At 40.5% G+C, this 24,648-nt stretch overlaps 1 protein-coding gene across 19 annotated transcripts in view; it reads right to left on the bottom strand.

Annotated features, from left to right (window-relative positions):
- Positions 1-24,648, bottom strand: part of ppfia1 (PTPRF interacting protein alpha 1) — a 115,660-nt gene that overhangs the window by 77,818 nt on the left and 13,194 nt on the right. For all 19 annotated transcript variants that reach the window (XM_036585034.1, XM_036585035.1, XM_036585048.1 and 16 more), the window contains exon 3: positions 89-190. In XM_036585034.1, the coding sequence (XP_036440927.1) occupies positions 89-190 (102 nt within the window). The remainder of the gene's footprint in view (positions 1-88; positions 191-24,648) is intronic.

Genomic DNA, 24,648 nt, shown 5'->3' with positions numbered 1-24,648 from the left:
ATTTATCTCAATATTTGAGAATATTTTACATTAAAAAAGGCTGAAGAGATGACATTCGACTATGTGCTGAACTCCAACTCATCCCTACCCGTGTGTTGTTTCTCTCGGCCTTCAGCTCCGCGATCTCCTCTTCTCTCTCCAGAAGCTGCTCTCTGCACATGTTCACCTCCTTAGTCAGCGCCGCAAACTCCTGAACACAGAAACACAGGGGGGAAAACGTCAAAACAACACAGAACAGCCAACACTTTGGTTTAAACAGGGAAAGAAAAACGGGATTTAAGTCAAAAGGCTAAAAACAGAAACGATTTCTCAGCAAAAAGGCCATATAAGGACATTCAGTCGGACTTTGTGCTGCAAACCTAACCTGGAAAAAATCTGAAAAGCTAATGTGGACGTTTTCGTGCTGACCTGAAATTAAAAACAGAACAAAACAAGCAGAAGATTCAGACCCTTCCTAGAAGGGGAACTCCACTGATTTTCAAAATTTTGCCATAATTGAACAGTTAAGATGTAAACAGAGTCGTTCAGAGTGGTTTGGTGTGAAACGCTCTGTTCTAGAGAAACTTACAGAGTCAGAACTGTTCTCAGTGGTGGTGATAGGAACCAGACGTCCACCTCTAAAAGCTCCCTCACAGAAAGTTACTACATGAAAGTGGTTATGAATTCACTGCCTGATGACTGAGACACTGTTTTATGATAGTTCTGAGAAGATTTTGGTCTAAAATCTATATTTCTTCAAGTCTTTCATGGTGGTCGGGTACATGTAGGGGTGGATTTGGATAGTAAATAAAATGCCTATAGTTGTGTTGTAGCCATGGCGACCCCTGGTTCCTATCACCACCACTGTAAAGAAATCTGAACCATTTCACACCAAACCACTCTGAATCACTCTGTTTACATCTCACACACTGTTATGCAGAAATTTTGAAAAATTGGTGGAATTCTCCTTTAAGAGGAGGCTCTTTCCCATCACACCCCTGGAGGCAGTTCAACAGATTAAACGCACCACGGCTTCCAGTGAATGGACGAGAGCCATTTTTCACCACAGAGGGCAAAACTCAAGCAACTCAACTCAGCGTTAAGAATGTAAGAATGCATGAGACGAACTGAGCCTGTGTTTGTTTTTGTACATTTTCAGGACCAAAATAGGAGCAACAACAGCAGTCCTGACTCTGTAAAGTGCTTTTTACATACAGGACATATTATATATATACTCAGTTACATAAACAGTACTGTGCAAAACTCAGAGACCACCGTCATTTAGGTTCCACTCAAAACAGCCATTAAGCAGACAAAAACAAATTTAACAGAAAATGATACAACAGCTAAATCTAATCTCCGCTGTGTGAGTCAGTGAGTCACTCTTCACCTTTATTCCAGTCTCCATTCTTCTCAGGAGACTCACTTTCAGTTCCTCAAAGAATCTGCAGACACACCTCCAAAGTTCAGTCTTAGAAGCTGGTTGATCATTTTCTGAAGTAATCAAACACATTCAGTGGTGTTGAGGTCTGGACTCTGGGGTGGTCAGTCCATCGTTCAGCTTCTTTGTTTGATGTGTCCGTCTCCTTTTCTCAGTGAGGTTCTTCTTGACAGCTACACATCCTTTCAGACCCACAGCGCTGAGTCGTCTTCTCACAGTGGAAGGATGGACAGAAACACCTGTGGATGTTTTCAGATCTGAAGCAGCTTGATTTTCTCCTCTCTCTCAGAGATGAAAGCTTTAAGTGATGTTTATCTGATGGGGGCAGGTTTGGGGTCGACCAGGTCTTCCAGGTGGTTGTTAGGAGACACATTTTCTCTGGAGTTCTTAATCAGTTAAATGAATGAAAGGTGGTCTCTGACTATTGCACAGTACTGCATACGGGTCCTCAAATATATACATATATAATACATACGGGGCATATTATTACACACACACACACACACACACGTTTATTGGTCTGCTCATAGTGAAAATTTAACTCAATGCAAAGGGCAGCCCGAATCATGAATAGTGATGATGTCCTGGCAGTTGTACAAAAACAGGCTGTGTGCTCTCCAATCCATTTGAATCTCAGCAGCAGAGAGGAGTTCCTGGGCTACTGACAGCCCCATTACTCTAAATGGCTTCCTTCCTTCCTCTTGAAGCCTCTCTGCAGATGTCAGAGGAAGTCAGGAGAGAAAGATACAAAAGTGACACAAGTCATGTGTACAGCGTTCCTTCTCCATTTCCAGAATTCCATGTTTTTCCAGCCTCAAATTTCCAGACTTCTTGTTAGATCTTTCAGACCTTTCCCAGCCCTCGGAAAACTCGCATTTACCTAGAAAGTTGGACGACGTTCCCTGTCGAACAACTCAGCCCAAAGAGGAGGCAGACTAACCGGTGCTACCTGGACTCAGAATACAGAATAAATAATATATTAATGTCCTCCCTACACTTTTTAGTCTCTTTTATAAATAAGAACCAAAACGACTTTAAAAAAGGTAAATAATTTAATTTTCACGATGCCGTGTTAATTCACTGCGCACGTGGAAACTTTTCTGATAACGACAGTAAGTAATTAAGCATTTACAACCCCAATTCTAAAAAAGTTGGGACGCTGTGTAAAGTGTAAATAAATGTAAATAAAAACAATGCAATGATTCGCAAATCTCAGACCCACATTTTATTCACAGTAGAACACAGAACACATATCACATGTTGAAAGTGAGACATTTTACCATTTCATGAAAAACTAACTCATTTACAACTTGATGGCAGCAACGCATCTCAAAAAAGTTGGGAAAAGGCCACAGGACACTTCTCCACTTTGCCTCAGTCCATCTGAAATGAGCTTGGGCCCAGAGAAGACGGCAGTGTTTCTGGATCGTGTTCACATATGGCTCCTTCTTTGCATGACACAGCTTTAACTTATATCAGATCACTTGTATTAATATCAGATTCAGTGTGCTGTTTCTGCACATCTGTCACAAATGAAGATCACAAAAGATCAGATTTGGGCCGCCTTTACCTGCTGTGTGAACGAAGCCTTAGCGTGCCACTGTAATTATGGCACCACCAGGTTGTGAAGATCAACCTCTATATTCTCCATTTATCGTTATTACTGTCCTTCTGCGCGATAAGAACCCGTTTATAGTTCTATACTGCACCAAAAACCATTCTGCTATCGTTACAAGTCACGGAAAAGCTTTTGGTTCTCTACAGAGCCGCTTTGAGAAAGCCTATCGCTCAGTATGGTAACTCTGCGCTCCTATTGGCTGTAGCCCGGTGCCAGTCTCTCTCAGCAGCCAGTGAAGAGAAAGTGGGCGGGAAATGTTGTGATTACAGAGTAGACTGGAATCTGAATTCCACCGAATTCCACAACGTAACCAAAGACACAGTCAGCGCCGGAGTCGCTGCAAACGGCTGACAAACTACTAATTAGCCTCTCCTTTGACTGAACTCCTCTCTGCTTACACAGCAGTCAGTTCACGTTTATCAGAGACGGTAAACAGCTGAAACTCCGATCAACTCAAAACACACAGTAAGCAGAAAGAGTCTAAATTCGATTCAGGTGCGTAAACAAAAAACCTAACAAGAAGCAGAGATTACAGGTCTGCTTCTCTACCCGAGCCCAACAGGGCCCTGGTAAAACTGGAGGTTTCGGGCCGAGTTTGGGCTGTTTTTTCACACACACTGTAAAAACCGATGCAACTTCGACTTAAGTGAGTTAGGAGGTTAACATTTTTTGGTTAATTGAACTTCAGATAAGAAATGCTGAACACAAATATTCTAATATTTTAACTTAAAAGGCCCTTTTGACCTGGAGCACCGAGTAAAGACATGATTCAGCCCTACAGCTGAAAAACTGAGGCCCGATTTTAGAAATCCTTAATATCTCTTGCACTCTTTCCTCTCTCTCTCTCTCTCTCTCTCTCATCGAGTGGATCAGACACAGCAGAGCTGCTGGAGTTTTTAAACACCTCAGTGTCACTGCTGGACTGAGAATAGTCCACCAACCAAAAATATCCAGCCAACAGTGTCCTGTGGGCAGCGTCCTGTGACCACTGATGAAGGACTAGAGGATGACCAACACAAACTGTGCAGCAGCAGATGAGCTATCGTCTCTGACTTTACATCTACAAGGTGGACTGACAAGGTAGGAGTGTCTAATAGAGTGGACAGTGAGTGGACACAGTGTTTAAAAACTCGTGTCTGATCCACTCAGACCAGCACAACACACACTAACACACCACCACCACGTCAGTGTTACTGCAGTGCTGAGAATGATCCACCACCCAAATAGTACCTGCTCTGTGAGGGTCCATGGGGGTCCTGACCACTGAAGAACAGTGTAAAAGGGGGCTAACAAAGTATCAGAGAAACAGATGGACTACAGTCTGTAACTGTAGAACTACAAAGTGCACCTATATAGTAAGTGGAGCTGATAAAATGGACAATGAGCGCAGAAACAAGGAGGTGGTCATAATGTTATGCCTGACCGGTGGACTTTAGTCCATGTTTATAGATAACAGTGAGTCATACAGCGTCAGAAACCACATAATCAAGTCTATCAGAGATACTGAACAGTTCACTTAGACGTGCAGGCGGCACCATGCGAACTGGTGGGGTATAAGCTTGTTAGCTACGTTAACCTCATTTCTCCAGCGTTAAAACTACAGAAGTAAAATGTCTTAACTGACTGACCACATTAGTGATATGGGACTGGATGTGTGTGTCAAACTATCACTGTAAGATTAAAGTCAGGAAGAGCCGAGAGCCTGATTAGCGCTCTGTGTTATTCTAAAACCCAGCCAACCGTTAACCGTGACCAAACGGCTACCCAGGGCCTCGGGGGCCGCCGAACGGCCACTCGAGCACTTTAGCCTCCCTCTCCGTCGCCTCGGAGGCCACTAAACGACCGGATTCCTCTTCCTCCATGGCTCCCGTCACAGTTTCTCCATACAAAAAGTTGAAAAGGATGGGGGTTGGGTCACTAACAGGGCTGCAGCACCGCGATGGTCGAATGCCAACCGTGCGGCCATAACTACACAAGACCACAGCTGACTGAAATACGCCGCTGTCCCGCTCAGAGCGCGGCTCCGCTTCGTCACTCAGTGATGTTTATTTTACAGCTTGGTGCAAGACACTCCCGTCACTCACACGCACAAAACATCACCCACAGCTCGAGCGCAAAAACATGAGAGCTGCAGAAAAGCTCTGCTGCGCCTTTCATGCTGCGTCACTTCTGGTATGAAAAAGCTGCTGATATAATTAACGATGCAGGCAGTAAGCAAACCAAGTTAAACTGAAAGATTAAGTTAAATACAGACGTTTTCTTTTTCCAACACTGAAATTCTGGAGACAGCAAATTTCCATTGGTCCTTTTAGACGAAGCAAACACTCAACAGACTCTCAGTAACGCCAAAAACATGAGGGTTAGGATTAGGATTAGGGAGGAGGTTAAGGTTAGGATTAGGGTTGAGGTTAAGGCTAGGATTAGGATTAGGGTTGAGGTTAAGGTTAGGATTAGGATTAGGGTTGAGGTTAAGGCTAGGATTAGCGTTGAGGTTAAGGCTAGGATTAGGTTTAGGGAGGAGGTTAAGGTTAGGATTAGGGTTGAGGTTAAGGCTAGGATTAGGTTTTGGAAGGAGGTTAAGGCTAGGATTAGGATTAAGGTTGAGGTTAAGGCTAGGATTAGGTTTTGGGTTGAGGTTAAGGCTAGGATTAGGTTTTAGGTTGAGGTTAAGGCTAGGATTAGGTTTTGGAAGGAGGTTAAGGCTAGGATTAGGATTAAGGTTGAGGTTAAGGCTAGGATTAGGATTAGGGTTGAGGTTAAGGCTAGGATTAGGATTAGGTTTGAGGTTAAGGCTAGGATTAGGTTTTGGGAGGAGGTTAAAGTTAGGATTAGGATTTGGTTTTGGCTTAAGGTTCAAATTAGGGTTAGGATTAGGATTATTTATGTGATTTACATAAAATAATTTAATGAATTCAGTTAAGGCAGAAAGGTATGCAAGTTAAGCCTTGTGTACACTGCACAACTTTTAAAGTCAACAAATTATAAAAAAGACTGGGCATCTGACATCATCAGACTGGTTTCTGCAGAGTTTTTGGGTGTCTGAAATATTGCGGATCAAACACTACTCAACTTTTAAGTTGTTGCTCTCATGGCACCGTTTGTTTCTTCCATTTAAAAGAACTTTTTTTTTTCAGGGGTGGGGTTTATCTGCAAAATCATCACTAGGATAATGAAAGCATAAGATTTGGATCAGATTCAAATTTACACATCCCACAAATATAATTTCAATTCACAGTGGAATAATTTAGTGTTTATTTCAGCTTTAGAGCAAAATCAGAAAATAAAGTTTCATTTCTCTAAATGTTTTGCTCTCCCTCCCTTCATTCACTCTCTTGCTCGCTCGGCCAACTTTAGACGGTGTTTAAACAGCAATTCTTAAGGAACCTAATAATGCGACACCATCTGTCTGTGTGGAACCGGCTGGTTCTCACTGTTCAGTGTCGAGTGTAGTGGATTCAGGGCAGGCAGTGAAATCTGGGCACAATGATAAAAAGAACAGCTCTTAAGAGCAAATTCGGTTCCTTCGTTCTTGCCAAAGAGCCGTTGAAAAGAACCAGATCACTCGTGAACGTGACATCACTAGCGATAGACCCTTCTCTCCCAAACAGCTGTAAATTCCGCTGTGCCTGGTTCTCGAGTCGGTTCTGCTGTAGCCGCTGTGCGCTGTGTGAGGGGGCTAAGCTCGCCGGTAGGCGGGCAGTAAGGACTGTGTTACGAGATGATGTCATCCTGTAACAAAGGAAAAGGGCTGGATTTCCAGCGAGGCGTTTCAGGCAGCTGAGAAAAGTGGGAGAGAGTTTCTCCCTCTGGAGGGAAGCTGAGCTTTGGGACTTGCAGAACGTTTACATGCACAACAATCTACAACACACTGAAGGAAAGAGAAAACTCAAAGAATTTCACTGCAATAAATGCAGCCGTTCACAGACTTATTTCACAAAACACAAACTACGGTTTATATACTGTGACTGTGGCCTTAAACATTATGACTGGATTAGCAGAGCTGCTGCAGATTTCTAGACGGAAATGTGGATTAACCATGGAAGCCCCCACCACCCACCCACCCACATCACCAGTACAGGTATATTAAATAGGAGTGAGTTATAAAGGACAGATTAGTGCAGGAAAACTAGATTTAACCCAGACGCGCCGGCTACGCACATTAAATAATCCTGCAGGAAGAACAGATCAACCCTCACAGGTCCAGAGTCGCTCTGCTATACATCTGATTAACATCACATGACAACTTAAACGTAATTAGATAATCAGTTGCATTTACATTCTGTATGGACAGGCTTGTTTTTTGAGGTCCTGAATATTTACACCAAAAATTAACACAAGAATAATAAGATGGATGTAGATTCTCTGGCATCAGCATGAATCTCTCCGTGCATCACTGGGGATCACCAACCTACTCAAAGTTATGCAGAACATCAGCTCTGCCTGCATCATTACTCTGCTTTTAGTTCTTATCAGAGTCGAGGTGAAAAATAACAAGATTCCCTAAGAGCAAACATGCGCTTAACGATTTTTACATAGTAAAGTCGTCACAGACTAAAATTGCGAAGTGAAAATTCTTCGTTCGTGTGATAAAACACTAAACTTCTCACCGTCTCAGTCTCTTCAGGATCAAAGACTGTGACGACAAAACTGTGAGAATCTGAGACCTTGGAGCAAAATGTGAGGCTTTCATAGCCACAAAAACAGTCACCAACAGAAGTACAGCTTTTCTAAAAAGTCACCAATAGATTAACCGCAAACTTAAAATCTACCAATAGGAGAAGAGAACAGCTACAAATCCACCAATACAAGAACAGCATGGCTAAAAATCCACTGACAGGAAAATCTTTATTAAAACTGACCAACAGGAGAACAGCATGGCTAAAAGTCCACCACTATGAGGACAGAAGGGCTCAAAATTCACCGATAAAAAACGGCACAGCCAAAAATGCTCCAATAGAAGTACAGCTTGGCTAAAAACTCCGCCAATAGGAGAATGTTATGGCTAAAAATTCAAAAATGAGAACAGCAGGGCTAAATACCCACCAGAAAGGAAAACAGCACAACCAAAACTCCACCAATAGGAGAAGAGCTTGGCTAAAACTCCACGAATATTAAAATGGCATAATTAAAAACTCACCAATAGGACAACAGCACAGCTAAAAATCCACCAATAGGAGAAGAGCTTGGCTAAAACTCCACGAATATTAAAATGGCATAATTAAAAACTCACCAATAGGAGAACAGCAGGGCTAAAAATCCACGAGTATTAAAAAGGCATAATCTAAAATCCACCAATAGGACAATAGCATGGCTAAAAATCCTCCAATAGGAGAGCAGTAGGGCGAAAAATCCACGAATATTAAAATGGCATAATCAAAAATCCACCAACAGAAGAACTGCATGGCTAAAAATGCAGCAAAAGAACAGAAAGGCAAAAAAATTCACCAACAGAAAAACAGCACAGCCAAAAATGCTCCAATAGAAGAACAGCTGGGCTAAAAATCCACCAATAGGAGAACAGTAGGGCAAAAAAAAATTTCACCAACAGGAGAACGGCAAGCCTAACAATTAAGAGCTAAATATCCACCAAAAAGGAAAATAGTACAACCAAAATTCCACCAATTGGAGAACAGCTCAGCTCCACAAACATTAAAATGGCTTAATCAAAATTCCACCAATAGCACAACAGCCCAGCTAAAAATCCACCAACAGCAGAAAAGCAAGAGCAAAATCCTCCCTTTTGGGTCCAAACTGTCGTTTCACTTTCGTCTTAAAGTGACTGTTTGAAGAAGAATCAAAATTACCATTTTTTTTTTTATTTCTTAGTTTCAGTGATTTTAGAATCAGAACCAAAAACACTTTGAGGCCAACAGACCCCACGAGTAATGGACGTTTATACTGCACGTCAAAATAATCACACACTCGCCTCAAACCGTGTGAAGGTGTTCAGCATCTCTGATAGACTTCATCCTGTGGTTTGACACTATGACCCAGTGTTACGGATAAACATGAACGGTTTACAGGCCAGTCCAGGCTTGGAGACGGTCACTGCTTTCATCTATGCTAATGTGCTTGTGTTCAGTGATGCAGTCGATTTTTATTGCTATCCTTAAAAAATGAACTAGTGACTGTTTGAGTTCCAGTCACTGCCAGATATCAGTGACGGAGGCGATTGTGCTGAAATTAATCTGAAAAACTCCGCCAGGCAGTCAGTCATGTGGAAAAGGCAATAAGCCCGGTTGGCCAGGCTGGTTCTGATGTAAACACAGATGAGTTCCATGGTGTTCTGAGAGGAGAACAGGTCCTGTGTGATTGAAATCAGTGGAACAGGGTGCAGAACGCGGCTCATGGAAAAACAGGTGACGGGCTGTGTTTGCTCAAACACACACTGTAAACTCCAGGCGCTCGGCCTCACAGCCCTCGCCGTGACTCACGCTTCCTGGGTGGGCTTTTACGTCAGAGCTCCACTCCGTCGGCCGTCACCGCGCGAGGCTTCGGATCAGCTCAGACGGACTCCGCAGCAGAGCGCTGTCAAAATAAAGGCCCCAAACGGGTTCTCTGGCACGACTCCACACGAGAAGCTTTCACCTGAATAATTTCCATCGGGTATTTTTGAGGAAACAGCCGGTGAAAAGCTACTTTTGGAACCAAAAGCAGATCCTCTGTGTCGTCACTACAAAGAACCCTCTATTTTTAAAGGTGCAGCTCAAACTCTCCCCCTTTAAGACTCACAAAAAGTCTGACATTTGGTGTTTTTTTGCCTTTAAATTCGTTCGTACAGTCACCATAGGTATGAAAAGGTTTTAACACAAAATGAACACAAATTTAATATTATTATTACTATTATTATTATAAGTAGTAGTAGTTTTATTATCATTATCACCACTGTGGATACCCAACTGTCAGTAACAACTGTACGGATTCATTTTAATTGGATTCAATTAAAGGCTCAAATTAAAAACTATCATTTTTATGATTATAATTAGTAACAATGGTTATTAATTTAATACAGTAGCTTTTTAATAATATATATATATATTTAAGTTATTACTTAAGCAATATAATAATTAATTTACTATAGTTATTAATTTAAATTTTAATACAAAAACGTACTATTATAAGAAGTAGTAGCACTTTCACTATCATCACTACAGATATCCAAATGTCAGTAACAACTCTAAGTAAGGATTAATTTTAAATGGATTAAGGATTTAATTATTAACTATTATTTTAATTAACAAATCTAGTTATTAATTTGATATTAATTTAAATTCTAAGTACTATGGTTGTTACTTACTTTATTGCTTAAGTAATATAGTTATTAATTTGATAGTTATTAAGTTTGGTATAGTTAATAATTTGAGACAGTTATTAAATTGTAACAAAAAAATCATGATTATTATTATTATTATTATTATTATTATTATCATTATTATCATTATAATTAGTAGTAATAACAATAGTTGGGGGATTAAATTAGAATGAGAGTTAAATTTAATAGGGTTAAGACTTAAATTAATAACTATAAACAATATAATAATATCATATTATTATATTATATTATTATTATTATTATGAGTTATTCATCTTGAATGCCTAATTCACCCGTAGAGGCCTGTTACTACAATTCTGCTCATTCAACTTTATTACTTTATTATTATTATAATAACAACAATAAGCATAACATGTTTGAACCATTTTAAACTGAATATTGTTTTTTGTTAATCTGAACTGTTATTTTGCATTTTCTGTGCTTTTAATTATATCATTTATTTGACCAGTTAAGCTGCTTGTTGCTGTGCAAAACACATTTTTAAAAGCTGAAGCGACTATTTTTTACAGCACAGACGTCCAGATGTCCTGTCCTGTCCTGCTGTGTGTCGTGGTCATGTGACGCGGCGCAGCTGCAGGGAAAGTTAGTGTTGGTGTTGGTGGTGGAGTCTCAGTTATGAGGTTCTGGCTGAGCTCCTGTTTCCCTTCCGCTCCTCTCATCTTGAGTATCAGCCTCATGATGTCAGCGGCTGGACGCTGGAACGGGGCGGGGCCGGCGGGGGATTCATTACAGCTATTTCACACGCATAATTAACCCTCGGAGGTCTATTACTGCCATCTCGCTATATGTTCAATTTACATTACACAAATAATAATGTAATGTAATATATTTACGGTTTACACAGCTACACGACGAACTACATCTGCATCTGTTTTACATTCTGTATTAACAGGATCGAAAAAAAGAGACTCTACACTCAAAAATATCTTGCCAAATTCAAATTATACAATTTCAATATCAATATTTACACTCTGATTTGTAGAACTGTTACTTTTATGAAACCAGAAATGAATAAAGTATATATTTCAGAACTTTAATCTGAGGCAATATTAATAACACAAAATCTGTTTCTTCTGTTTATTCAATCAATCAATAAAGTCAAATCTTGCAGAATTAAATAAATAAATAAAGATGAAGATTAAAAACTATAATAAATTCTGTACTTACAGCCATAATGTTAATGTCTATTAAATACAGACATAATACACATTTTCAGGCGCAATACGATTTTCAGTTCTGAAGATTTGGTTACATTTTTGAAATACAGTCAAAATTTAAACACCCCTGGTGGAAATTATGGATGTTATGAATGAGGAGGCCACTTGTTACGCTAAAAATGGTGTCTGTTTGCAGATGCAGTCCAGCCCTTCAAGAAAAAGAGCCAATCAGCTTGCTGGTTACAGCATTAGCAGGGAAAGTTCCCTCTCAATGTGGAGATTTGTAGCCAGAACAAACCGAAAAATCACTTTTTTGTGCGTCATTAAGCGAATCGCTGAGATTTTATAAGTGATTTCAAATATGTTTTTTATATCGTACACTGACCTTCAGTCAATGTACGTATATACACACACACAAACACACACACACACACACACACACACACACACGTACATAAAAAGTCAGAAAAAAAACAAGCCGTTGAATTCATAAGCACTTCAGGGGAAAACGTCATGTGTGTGGGTCTGTTCCTATCATAAACCCCGCCCACTTCACTCTGACAGGCTATCTGGTTTTGATCACTGACCGCGGTAAGAGTGAAGGACAGTAAATGAGAGACTCTCTGTACTGAGCGAGGGACAAACGAATCGGACACGGCTTTACATTTCCATTTACGTTTTTTTTTAATTTTTAGCGCTGTGTTAAAACTGTTTGTCGTAACATTTTCTTTGTGAAGGCAGTCAGACTGATGAGGCTTGTTTATGTGTTTAATGTGATCATAATCAATACTCTCACGCTCTCACACAAACTGTAACTGATCATGAAATATTCAGGATGGCATGCGGCGCTCTAATGAGGCCGACTCTGCCATCCAGCAGATGTTCAGCAGGTAAAACCATGAAGGATGAAGTTACTGCAGAGCAGCTCATCTGTCAGCATGACCCCCAACACACGGTCAACACTGAAAACATACAGAAAAGTTCCGCACAAGGGAAATAAATCAGAAAACGGACAAATTACTGCTGGGCGATATGATCTCAAATCAATATCACGATTAATTGAATATTTTTACCTCGATTACAATTAATGAACGATTATTTTGTTTTTTTTGCACTCATAGTTCACTGACAAGGTTTGCACTGTAAATATGTTCCGCATATCTTAATGTAAATCGTCTCAACAGCCAGATCTGAATTCACTCCTGTGATGCTGGTGAAGATGAAGCTGATCCTCCGGGAGCGACTGGCGCTCGTTCAAAGTGACACTCGAAAACAAGGGGTAGGGGTAAAAATAAGAAATGGGATTGGGCCTAAGAATCTGTCAACAGGCCAATGTATATGCTGACTTCATTTTAGGCCCCACATCTATTATAAATCAAGATCATCCTAAAAAGTTGCCCATTAGTTGTTTTACTGGCACCATAAGCGGAAAGTGCTTGGACCCCGATGATCACCACTTGTGACGTAGACCAGAGGTATCCAATCTTATCCGCACAAAGGGCCGGTGTGGCTGCAGACCTTCATTCCAAACAAGCCGGAGCGCATCTGATTCTACTCGTTTAATCAATCAGTCTGTCTTCAAAGGACTGATCAGGTGATCTCCGGCTTTGTTGGAATGAAAACCCGCAGCCAGGTTTGTGAATAAGACTGGACACCCCTGGTGTAGACGGTCACTTAGCTCTCATGGCAGTTACAGTGCCCAGAAATAAATGTGCCCTAAACTCTTAAACAGACAGTCTTTCAAGGGTTCTTTAGTAAAGAAAATGGTTCTATATAGAACCAGGAACACTTGAAGAAACCTTTGCATGAATAAAGTGTCTTTACACCATGAAAGGGTTCTTCAGATCAATGGAAAATGACAACCTACCTTTATTTAACCTCTGAATACATTGAGGGAGACCCTCATTTACAATGTAGCCGAGCCAATAGAGAGATCAGGGACTGAGAAGTTGGATAGTAAAAACATGTGAAATGCTAGAAGTTATAATAATTACTTAACAGTAAAAATAGTAAAATTTAATAGCAAAAAAGTGAAAAAGAAAATTAAACTGTTAAGATTAGTAATTTAATAAATAACAGATCAGATAAGGATAAAATTAAAAAACAATGAAATAAATAAAGAAAAAGATGACAAAATTGCAATAATAAAATAAATAAAATTAATAAAAAAATAAATAAAAAGAGTAAAAAGAACAATAAAAAAGTGAATGTGCTATGGACTGTTCAATATATAACAAGCCTGACACTGTAACTATAGCAGAACCCTTTTGAGTGCTCCATGTAGTACCATCTGTCTGAAGAACCCTTTCATGATGCAAACATCCATTTAAGCATGCAAAGGGTTCTCTGAGTGTCCATGGTTCTACATAGAACCATCTTTAAGAGTGTACATGCATTTTAGGCGAAAACAGCAGATAAAATGAAACCAATTTTTAAAGAAATTGAATAAAGTTATAAATATGTTGCTACAATATGAACAGAACATTTCTGTCTTTCAGTAGCCGAGCTCAGTTGGGCTTTTCACACTTCGTATGTTCAGAAATGCTGACTGTTCCCCAGAGTTACATAACTCAGCCTCAAACAGAGCTGAACCGGCTGACTGTGGGGTTGACTGAGGGAATGCTACGCTACGCTAAGGGGGCCCAGGGAGAGGGTCCGGCGCTGAAGGCCCGAAGCCACGGCCGCTGCAGTTTGAGCGCGCGCCTGGGCCGCTTTAAGCCTGCTATTTAAACTCACATCTGGCACCGAACTGGCCTGGCAAACCTGCTGCTGTGGCTGGAACAGACCAGCCTTTGTCTCTGTCCATTCTCTCTCTCTCACTCTGTCTCTCTCTCTCTCTCTCTCTCTCTCTGCTTATACCATCCCACCGTGTGTAAAGATATATTGTTCACAACATTCCAGGACATAAAAGGGCTGAGAGAACGTTTTAAAGGGGCTGTGTAATTTTTCCTCTTGTAAAACAACACTCTGCTTTCGCTCGTGGTGCGTTTTCCACCATATGAAAGAAAAGAGGCCAAAAATATTTGGTAGACTCAAAGCTCTAGAACCCACGGGCCCTTTGAGATAGATAAAGACTGACTGAGCCAAAAACGCAAGGCCCCAAAACTTTCCCGAAACTATTTCCGTCCGGCCTGATGATAGTTCTGCGCCCTGCCTACAGAAAAATGCCTGACGCACCGTTATAAAACATTTACACCGTGTTAAATATATCTTATGAAGAAACAACAGACGTTTGCGGTACGATTACCCGTAACAATAGGGGACCGGGTTACACCACGTCAAACTGCAGCGAGCAAAAGTTCAGTCAACTTAGCGAAGCTGCACTGCAGTATACGTTTTTTATAGATATCCAGAAGATGCAGAGGAACAATATGGCCTGATTTGGATCATTTAACCTGCAGTGATGTAATGAATTAAATCCAGTGCTGATAAATAGCAAAAATCAGCAATCTGGGAATTTATTGCTTTTATTTTGGCTGATCTGGGCTCAGTTTTATGAGGTAATAAGGTGAGGCGGTGCTGTAAGTGAACGCTGCTGCTACACCTGTATAATTACGCATGACTCATTGCACTAAACAGCCAGACACCTCTTACTTTCAATGGAAAACTTCATTTAATTTAGGTTATTTAAACTGATGTTTTCACTTAAAAATGAAAATAATAATAATAAGCAACTAATTTTCCCATTATTTTCACCATTTTTTATTTTTAATCACCCTTATAGAATAAATATTGGATAGTTTCAGCCCTATTTACAATTGAGAACTGTATTTCATTCACTAAAGCACTGTTTAATATTTTTATTTTTGACCATATACAGTCATACTGACTGACATTAATGTTTATCAGAATTTTTAAGAATATCCTTTTTCACACATGAAAACACATGAGCAGTGAAAATGCTGACCAAAGTCCAGTGGATTTGGCGGGTCATCATTTCTTGGAGAAATCTGTAGTGATTTTAACTTAAATTCTGGTGCACTCAGACTAAAATTGAGGACCGACTGTGGAATTATTTACTTTTACTAAAATGCCAGTACTCGCCATACCAAGACCAACAGGCCAGGGTGTATAATGACTTCATTTTAGATCCCACATCTATTATAAATCTTGGTCATCCTAAAAACGTTGCCCATTATTTGTGTTCTACTGTCACAATAAGGCAGATAGTGCTTGGACCCCGATGATCACCACTTGTGATGTAACTTGTAGAATGGAATGAAAACCTGCAGCCAGGTTTGTGGATAAGACCGGCCACTCCTGGTGGGGACGGCTGTTTACTCCTCTTACTTTGGCTGATCTGGGCTCAGTTTTATGAGGTAATAAGGTGAGGCGGTGTTGTATGTAAACGCTGCTGCTACACCTGTATAATTATGCATGACTCACTGCACTAAACAGCCAGACGCCTCTTACTTTCACTGGAAAACTTCATCTAATTCAGGTTATTTAAACTGATCTCATTTAAAAGCACATGAATACTATTTATATTGTGATTTTGGCTAATTGAAAGCACTGGAAATGCATTAGTGCTGCGGTTTTAACCCTGTGGGCCGCAGCCCCCCCAATGGACAATGGTGGTACTGCTACGAGGCTGTTTTTTTTAACTGCAAGAAAAGTTACGATGTGTTATGATAATCACATACTACAAAACATTATGATAATTTGCTAAATTTCGTATTTGTATCATGCTCAAACAGCAAAAAAAATTAGAGGTATTTTTTACCCATTTTTTAATTTCTGTTTTTATTTTTTTGCTTAAAAAAAGGGGGGAAAAGGAAACATTATTCTAAATAAATAATATAAATAATAAACAGGAAACATAGCAAAACTGCAGACTTGTCCATGAAGAATATGAATCACATGTAACAGTAATTCATTATTCATATAATTAAGCGACTAACTAGTTGCATTTAAATGATTATGTAATCTGAATGTACAGCAAAACAGCAGCGCCAGACGTCTGAGTTAAAGTGCCGTGAGGCTTTTCTAACACCTGAGTGCCAATTAAACAGGTATAATGCTGTTATTAACATCAATATTCATTCAGTAAACGGCAAACCTGCTGAATTCGCTACTGTTTACACGCTGCTGCCTGGATAATAATGACACAGCTCATTACGCTGATATGAAACGAAGCATGATCCATAAATCTGAAGGTTGTGGCATCGTAACACAGTCTAAACAGTCTATTTTTACCCTCTGATGCACTGTGCTGCATCACGCTGACCTGAATTCCACAGCCGTATTAGCAGGACTTAGCTTTGCTGGGCATTAGGCCTAGTTAGCATGTGCAGCTAACGTCACCGAGGGCTTCCCACCGGAGCACAGTGAGAGTCTTTATGCGTGGGGGTCACAGCAGCTCACCCTCGTGCCACGCCGGTGCTGGTTTTACCGCATAAAAACACACAAAACTGATTTTTTAAACTACAGACAGCGCTGATGTCTATTTCAGGTCTGTTTCTCAGGCGTCGCCGGGCTGGAGCACTGAGAACATACAGAGCCTGATATAGAGGAGGGGAAACACACGGCCCACTCAGAGGGACACGCCTAACCACAACTTCAGCTGATAAAGACGTCAATAAAAAAGGTAATAAGAGGAAAGAACAAACTAGAAAAAACTGAAAAAGACCAAATCATCTGTTTACTGGAGGGAGAAATCAGACACTGATAATACTGACACCTGATTTAGGTTCATTACAGTCGTCTGTTTATTATAAACACACTGAACACCACAGACTCACACTCTGGACAGCAGAGACAGACACAGAGAGAGAGAGAGAGAGAGAGAGAGAGAGACGTGCACAGTACAGTGAGAGAGAAAGAAAGAAAAGAAAAAAAGAAAATGAGATAAAATGAGAGACAGAGAGACATGCAGAAAGAGAGCAGGAGAGAAAGCAAAAGAGAGAGACAGGCAAACGAAAGAAAGAAAGAAAGAAAGAAAGAAAGAAAGAAAGAAAGAAAGAAAAAGAAAGAAAGAAAGAAAAAGAAAAAAGTAAATGAGAGCCAGCGAGAGAAAAGAAAAAGAAAGAAAGGAGAGATAGTAAAAGAATGACATAGAAAAAATGAGACAGCAAGAGAGAGAGATAGAGAGATAGAGAGAGAGAGAGAGAAAAAGAAAGGCAGAGAGAGAGAAAGAAAGGCAGAGAGAGAGGGGGGGAGTGAGAGAGGGAGGGAGGAGAGAGAGAGGGGCAGAAGAAAGAGAAAGAAAGAAGAAAGAAAGAAAAAAGAAAGAAAGAAAGAAAAGAGTTAAAAAAATGAGAGACAGTGAGAGAGAAAGAATACAAGATGAAACAAAGACAGAGAGAAAGGGGGGGAGAGGGAAAGAGAGAGACAGAGAGAGAAAAAAGAAAGAAAGAGAGAGCGAGAGAGCGAGAGAGAGCACGAGAGAGAGAGAGAGAGGGGGAGAGAGAGAGCGCGAGAGAGAGAGAGAGAGAGTCTCTTTAAGCTGCAGCTGGTGTAAATGACGCTCTGGCTCTGGACTCTCTGAGCTCCACTGAATGGAAAAATGAAAAGCTGAGCAAATTCAGCCGTCAGACTTTCCGAGGACAGAGCGGCCGAATCGTACTGTAGAATCAATACAGCTCCCTCAGCTGAACACGGCTACCGCGCTCCGCTTCAGCCACGCAGACTGACCCCTCACCACTGACCTCCACTGTAATCAGGACGGTGGACAAAACGAGACGGGTGAACACCAAGAGCACAGAGGATTCAGAGAGGATTGGTGTGAAACGGTTCAGATGTCTTTACAGTGGTGCTGATAAGAACCAGGGGTCGCCATGACTACAACACAGATATAGACATTTTATTTACTATCCAGAACCACCAGTGAACCTACACGAGTCTTCTGAGTTTATATGGAATGTTGATGATGCAAAATAGTGGAAAATCTGAAAATAATGAGTTTACTTTGCCCTCACAACACAATCCACCATTAAACGATTCTAAAAATGTACATTTCAGGCCAAAATCTTCTCAAAACTATCATAAAACAGCGTCTCAGTCATCAGGCAGTGAATTCATAACCATTTCATGTAGTAACTTTCTGTGAGGAGCTTTTAGAGGTGGACGTCTGGTTCCTATCACCACCACTGTGAACAGTTCTGACTCGGTAAGTTTCTCTAGAACGGAGCGTTTTACACCAAACCACTCTGAACGACTCTGTTTACATCTTAACCATCTAATTGTGCAGGATTTTTTTATAAGCAGTTGGTGGAATTCCCCTTTTAACTCACTGATGATCCACTGCTTGGACCCTTTTCTGTCCTTCTGATGGATCACGAGGCTGATAGGCCTGCTCTCTCGTCACCTCCCTCTTTCCTTGAATGGGATCACGTGAAGTGGGCTCGGTTTTCCCACCAAAACAAAGCGCTCAGTGTGCAGGCGGAGGTTAAAGACGGCTGAGCCTCAGAGCTGTTACACTTACACACTTAAATCAAACCACAAACTTCCCCTGAATCACACAGAACAGCCCTGTTAGCCCAATTAAAAGGAATGGGATCAGCACACGGAGCCCTCCTGGCCTGGGAAACGGGCTGGCAGAGCCTGAGTGAAGCACCGGGATGAATGAGCCAGAGAGAAAACCAAGGCTGAACAGTCTGGGCAGAACATTTAACTGTGATTTTTCGAACCGCATTACAACTGCGATTTAAATTGCGACTGTTTCCAGAGAGTTGTGAAGTTGTTATCTTGAGATCACAAGATAATTAACTCATGACCTCAAGATAAAAATCCAGAAAATTATAACTACCTTATTGCCTCTCCGGACCTCCATAATATAAGATAAAAACGTGGCTGTCTTGAAATAACGAGTTAGTTATCTTGTGATCAAGATGAAGTTATCTTGAAAATACAAGTTAATTATCTTGTGATCTCAAGATATCTATAGATATCTCAATATACACACAGAAAGTTGTTATCTTCAAGATAAAGTTGTTGGCTTCTGGTTATTCTTGTGATCACAACATAATAAACTCATTATCTAAAGATAACAATCCAGAAAATTAAAGCAACAGCTCACGGCCTCTCCGGACTTCCGTAGTAAAAAGAGATCCATGCTTTTGTTTGCCGAGAAGACGAGCATTCCGACTTTTTCGGGCTGGTTGTGGTTGTGATGTCACAGCACACAGGTGTTTGGTGGCTTCTGATTATTGATTAGACTCTTATTAGGTCAAACTTCCCCATTTAAAACTTATTGACAATGTAGACTTAGGCCCAGTCCCATTCCTTATTTTAACCCCTACCCCTTGTTTTCGAGTGTCGCCCCTTGGAACTGAGTTACAGGGTAGTGGTTGAAATCTTCCCCATGAAATGGGACCCTCAGATAAAAAAAAAATTGGCACATTTTAAACATTTCAGAAATGCAGAGTCCTAGGCAGGGCTCATACAGCCATTTTCAAATTTCAGAACTCGTCATGAACCTAAATTAACTGTAATATGTTGACGCCTTTAAATTAATAACAATAAAAATGGACAGAGAAGTCTGTGCTGCAACGTAAGGCTACAAAGGGGCTGCAGGAGGACGGTAACGTTTACCACCACATACTAATGTGTATAAACGTTTTATAAAATAAAAATTATCACGGAAACTCATGACGGTATTTTCCAAGACTTCCAGGTTTTCCAGCGCCTGTATGAACCCTGAGAGGAGCTGCTAGTTGAGCTCAGAGCGAATAATAACCCTTGTTGCAGTTTCAGGTCAGCTGCCAGTTCGTCGTTAACATTTCTGCGATATCTGCACTTCTTGTGTGTGAATAAAAGCACAAACAGGTCTGGTCCAGTTTAGCTGTGTTTATATCACGTGACATCGGCGAGATCTGGGATTTTGGGCGATTCTTTTCTGCCTTATCGTCTAGTTTGCGCGTCCTCGCTACAAGATAACAGGAAACTCTGTAAAAGACGGAGGTGCAGCGCGTGATGCTCTCTGTTTTCGAACTCTAAGTCGTGTAAAGTCGCCCAGCTTCAAACAGAACCATCAGAAACCAACCGCAAACAAAAACACACGCCCAGGAACCAAAAACGATTCTCCTCCCACTCTCAAAATCTTCCAAAACGCACCGCCGCACCCAGATCTGACCCCGAGAGGTGTCCAGCCCTGCGCGCAGGAATGTGTATGCATTCCTCAGGAGAGATACACACACACACACACACACACACACACACACACACACAGTTCAAAGCTCCCCCTCCCTGTGTGCCCCAAGGCAGTGCTTTCTGAAAGCAGAGAAAAGAGGAAAGGAAAAGAAAAGGAGAGAGAAAAAGGGCCTGGGAGTTATCTATTTAAAAAGCTCCAGCCGGGACAGGAAGGAAACAGGGAGGTTATCCACGCTCTGCAACCACACACACACACACACACACACACACTCCTCAGTACAGGCACCACAGTCATGTAAAAGTACATAGGCATTAAAAAGCATATAGGAAAAACACACACATTTAAAAATCTAAGGGAGGCTGGGCGACAGCAAAAAATAAAAACATTCAGATTTTTCATCTTTTTACGATATGCGACTACTATTCAGTTTCTCCTGAGGTTCAATAAGTTAATAAGTAGAAAATCGTGCTGCCAAATTTCAAAAATACCACCAGAAATTAAGACTACAATCATTTTCATTCAGCATTTCACACCCTGTGCTGCACTAAAGTCAAACAAACAATTTTGTAATGAAACTCGCAGCTGTTCAGTGTTCTTTACATGCTGACTGCACTGAGATGCAGTTTATCATAATAAATATCACACTGCCCACAACTAGCTCTTATTATTATTAATATAATTACGATTATTATATCAAACAGGCCGGCCATTATGACTATATATATCATTGTTATTGGAACAAATTACACCACAACACGTTTTTATATTTCGCTGCTGTCAGAACAAAACCTCATCTCTCCAAAATGGCAACTTTACAGGAGAAGGAAAAAAGACACTTTACTTTTAATGTAAGTCAATGGAACCAGACTTTTTCCAAGTCATTTTGGGTCGTTTCTTTTGGTCAAATGGACAACAGGTATTTTCAAATTCTGTCAAAAACTGAAAAACGACAAAAATAGAGATACGAGGTTTTGTTCCAACAACAGCAACGTTTACTGTATATATCTGGTCAGTGTTTATAATGAAAATATTTTTATTAACTTTTTTTTGGACATTTAGATCATTTCTGTTCGTTCATCAATCATGAAATTTGCAAACAATGTTAAAGATGGCTAGAATTTTCATATTATGTAAACAAAAAGTACAAAAACAGCTATAACTATACATATAAATATAGAAAACATAAACAAAAAATATATATATGTAAAATATATGAACAATATATATATATATATATATATATATATAGCTGCTGTCTCCATTTTTGACGTTTTTCAGTTTTTGACATAATTTGAAAACGCCTGTTTCTCTTCACATTGCATGTAAATTTCATGATGAATGGACTAAAAGAAACGGCCCAAAATGACTTGGAAAAAACTTCTGGTTCCATTGACTTACATTAAAAGTAAAGTAGGTTTTTTCCTTCTCCTGTAAAGTTGCCATTCTGGAGATACAAGGTTTTGTTCCTACACCAGCGACATATAGAATACAAATACAAAGACAATACAATATATAAGCACCCCCTCCTCCTCTTCCTCCACATAGCCCGGCTGACCACTCCTCACAGGCACATTCACAGAGCCATATTAAACATATATAGCCTACAGTATCTATAGAGCGCTGACTGACAAACCCAACCCTCCAGTGTGAAAGAAAGGCTGACCCAGATTCATCCTCTCTGAGAGATCATATCAGTGGGCTACATAACACCCCCCCCAGTGATATACCATCTGTTTATCATTCCTTCATCCAAGAGCATAATTAAAAACACAGCTCAAATCTGTTTAACAGTCAGACTGTTAACTCTCAATTGTGCTGAAATATGAACTACACAGCAGAAATCACGATCCATGCACTGATATTTGATTAATGCCTTTCTGCTGTCTTGACAAGGCGGCTTTAATACAATAGTACCATGTTGCTGGTTGTATAACACGTTTTATTTGTTTTTCTTGAAAAAGAAAATATCACACGATCCAAACACTGAAATTACATTTTTCTTCTTTTCCAAGCAGAACAATGAAAATGCACTGCACACTCAGAAAAACAGCATTATTACATTACGTTATTACAAAAAAAGGCTATGAAAGACGCACTATATGTCCAAAAGTATGTGGACACCACTCCATTATTGAGTTCATATGTTTCAGCCACACTCACTGCTAACAGGTGTATAAAATCAAGCACATAGCCATGCAGTCTCCACAGACAGTTTCTATGGCTGAGCAGCTGCACACAAGCCTAAGATCACTATGCGCAATGCCAAGCGTCGGCTGGAGGGGTGTAAAGCGCCGCCACTGGACTCTGGAGGCTTTTTAAATGAAACAGTAGAAGCCATATCGCCCCCTACACTTCCTGTAGTGTATTACAGTCTGTCAGAGTGACTGTGTGGATCATATGAACATTATAGAGCTTTTTAAATGAAACAGTAGAAGCCATATCGCCCCCTACACTTCCTGTAGTGTATTACAGTCTGTCAGAGTGACTGTGTGGATCATATGATCATTATAAAGGGCGATCCATCCATTGTGAGGTTCTTTAGGACACCACTCCATCATTGAGTTCAGGTGTTTCAGCCACACCCAGTGCTAACAGGTGTATAAAATCAAGCACATAGCCATGCAGTCTCCATAGACAAACACTGGCAGTAGAGGGTCGAACTGATGAGCTCAGTGACTTTAAACATGGCACTGTTATAGGATGCTGCCTCTGCCACAGGTCAGTTTGTGAAATTTCTGCCCTGCACTTACTAATGAGCTCCAAACTGCCTCTGGAAGCAACATCAGCACAAGAACTGTCAGTCAGGAGCTTCATGAAATGGGTTTCTATGTCTGAGCAGCTGCACACAAGCCTAAGATCACTATGCGCAATGCCAAGCGTCGGCTGGAGGGGTGTAAAGCGCCGCCACTGAACTCTGGAGCAGTGGAAACGTGTTCTCTGGACTGATGAATCAGCTTCACTATCTGTCAGTCTGATGGACGAATCTCGGTTTGGTGGATGCCAGGAGAACCTTACACACTTAAAAATGATGGTTCTTCAAGGACACTTTAGCATAGAACCATGAACACCCAAAGAAACCATTTGCATGATTAAAGGGTTCTTTACACGGTGAAATGCTTCTTCAGACAACTGGAGATTGTGCTGTAGATGGTTCTATATGGAACCTTTTTGCAAACGGTTCTACATAGCACCAAAAGGGGTTCTTCTATTGTTACAAGCTTGACATCAGTAGAAGAAACCTTTCTGGTGCTTTACAGAAGCCTCTTCATTAAAGGTTCTACACAGAATCATATGAAACATTCTCCATCAATCATGCAAAGGGTTCTTAGAGTGTTCATGGTTCTACATAGAACAACTTTCTTTACTAAAGAACCCTTGAAGAACCAAATGTTTAAGAGTCTAATTGTATTTTATTACCATTTCATATACTATCTTGCTTTTGTCTTTTAAACTGACCATTTTATTGTAAAGCACCTTGAGCCGCTATGTGTATGAAGTGTTTTCTCAATTATTATTTTATTATTATTATTATTATTATTCCTGATAATCTTTTAAAGGTACTTTAAACACGGCTCTGCTGTTTTGTGCATCACAAACTACTTATCAGGACACATACGGAGTATTTTTAAATATTATGATGCTCTGTTTTTGTCCACTCTCAGGCCCGTCCCTAACAAACCCCTGCAGAGCAGCAGAAAAGCCCACACATAAATTAGTTTCCCTCTTCCGGCGCGAATCTCCGGCCCCCTCAGACACTCCAGCTTTCCGCATGGCATTCCCACCCTCCGAGGATCCATTCATCAGCCCCAGCAGAAGCTCACTCTCTAACCTCTAACATGGAAGAGAGAAGAGCTGAAGAGACTCTCCAAAAATAACATTTCGGAGGATTCGTGTACGTCTGCATTTGCAGACGAGCACCAACACGCCGCAATTAAATCACATCCAACAAAAACATACAATTATCACATAATCACTACTAAGAAGGGAAAAGCATTCTGCACGGAAATGCACACCGTCTCTGAAAAAGAC

Source organism: Colossoma macropomum, unplaced genomic scaffold (genome assembly GCF_904425465.1).
Source record: "Colossoma macropomum unplaced genomic scaffold, Colossoma_macropomum, whole genome shotgun sequence".
NCBI lineage: Eukaryota > Metazoa > Chordata > Actinopteri > Characiformes > Serrasalmidae > Colossoma > Colossoma macropomum.
This window is presented reverse-complemented; position numbering and strand designations above follow the sequence as displayed.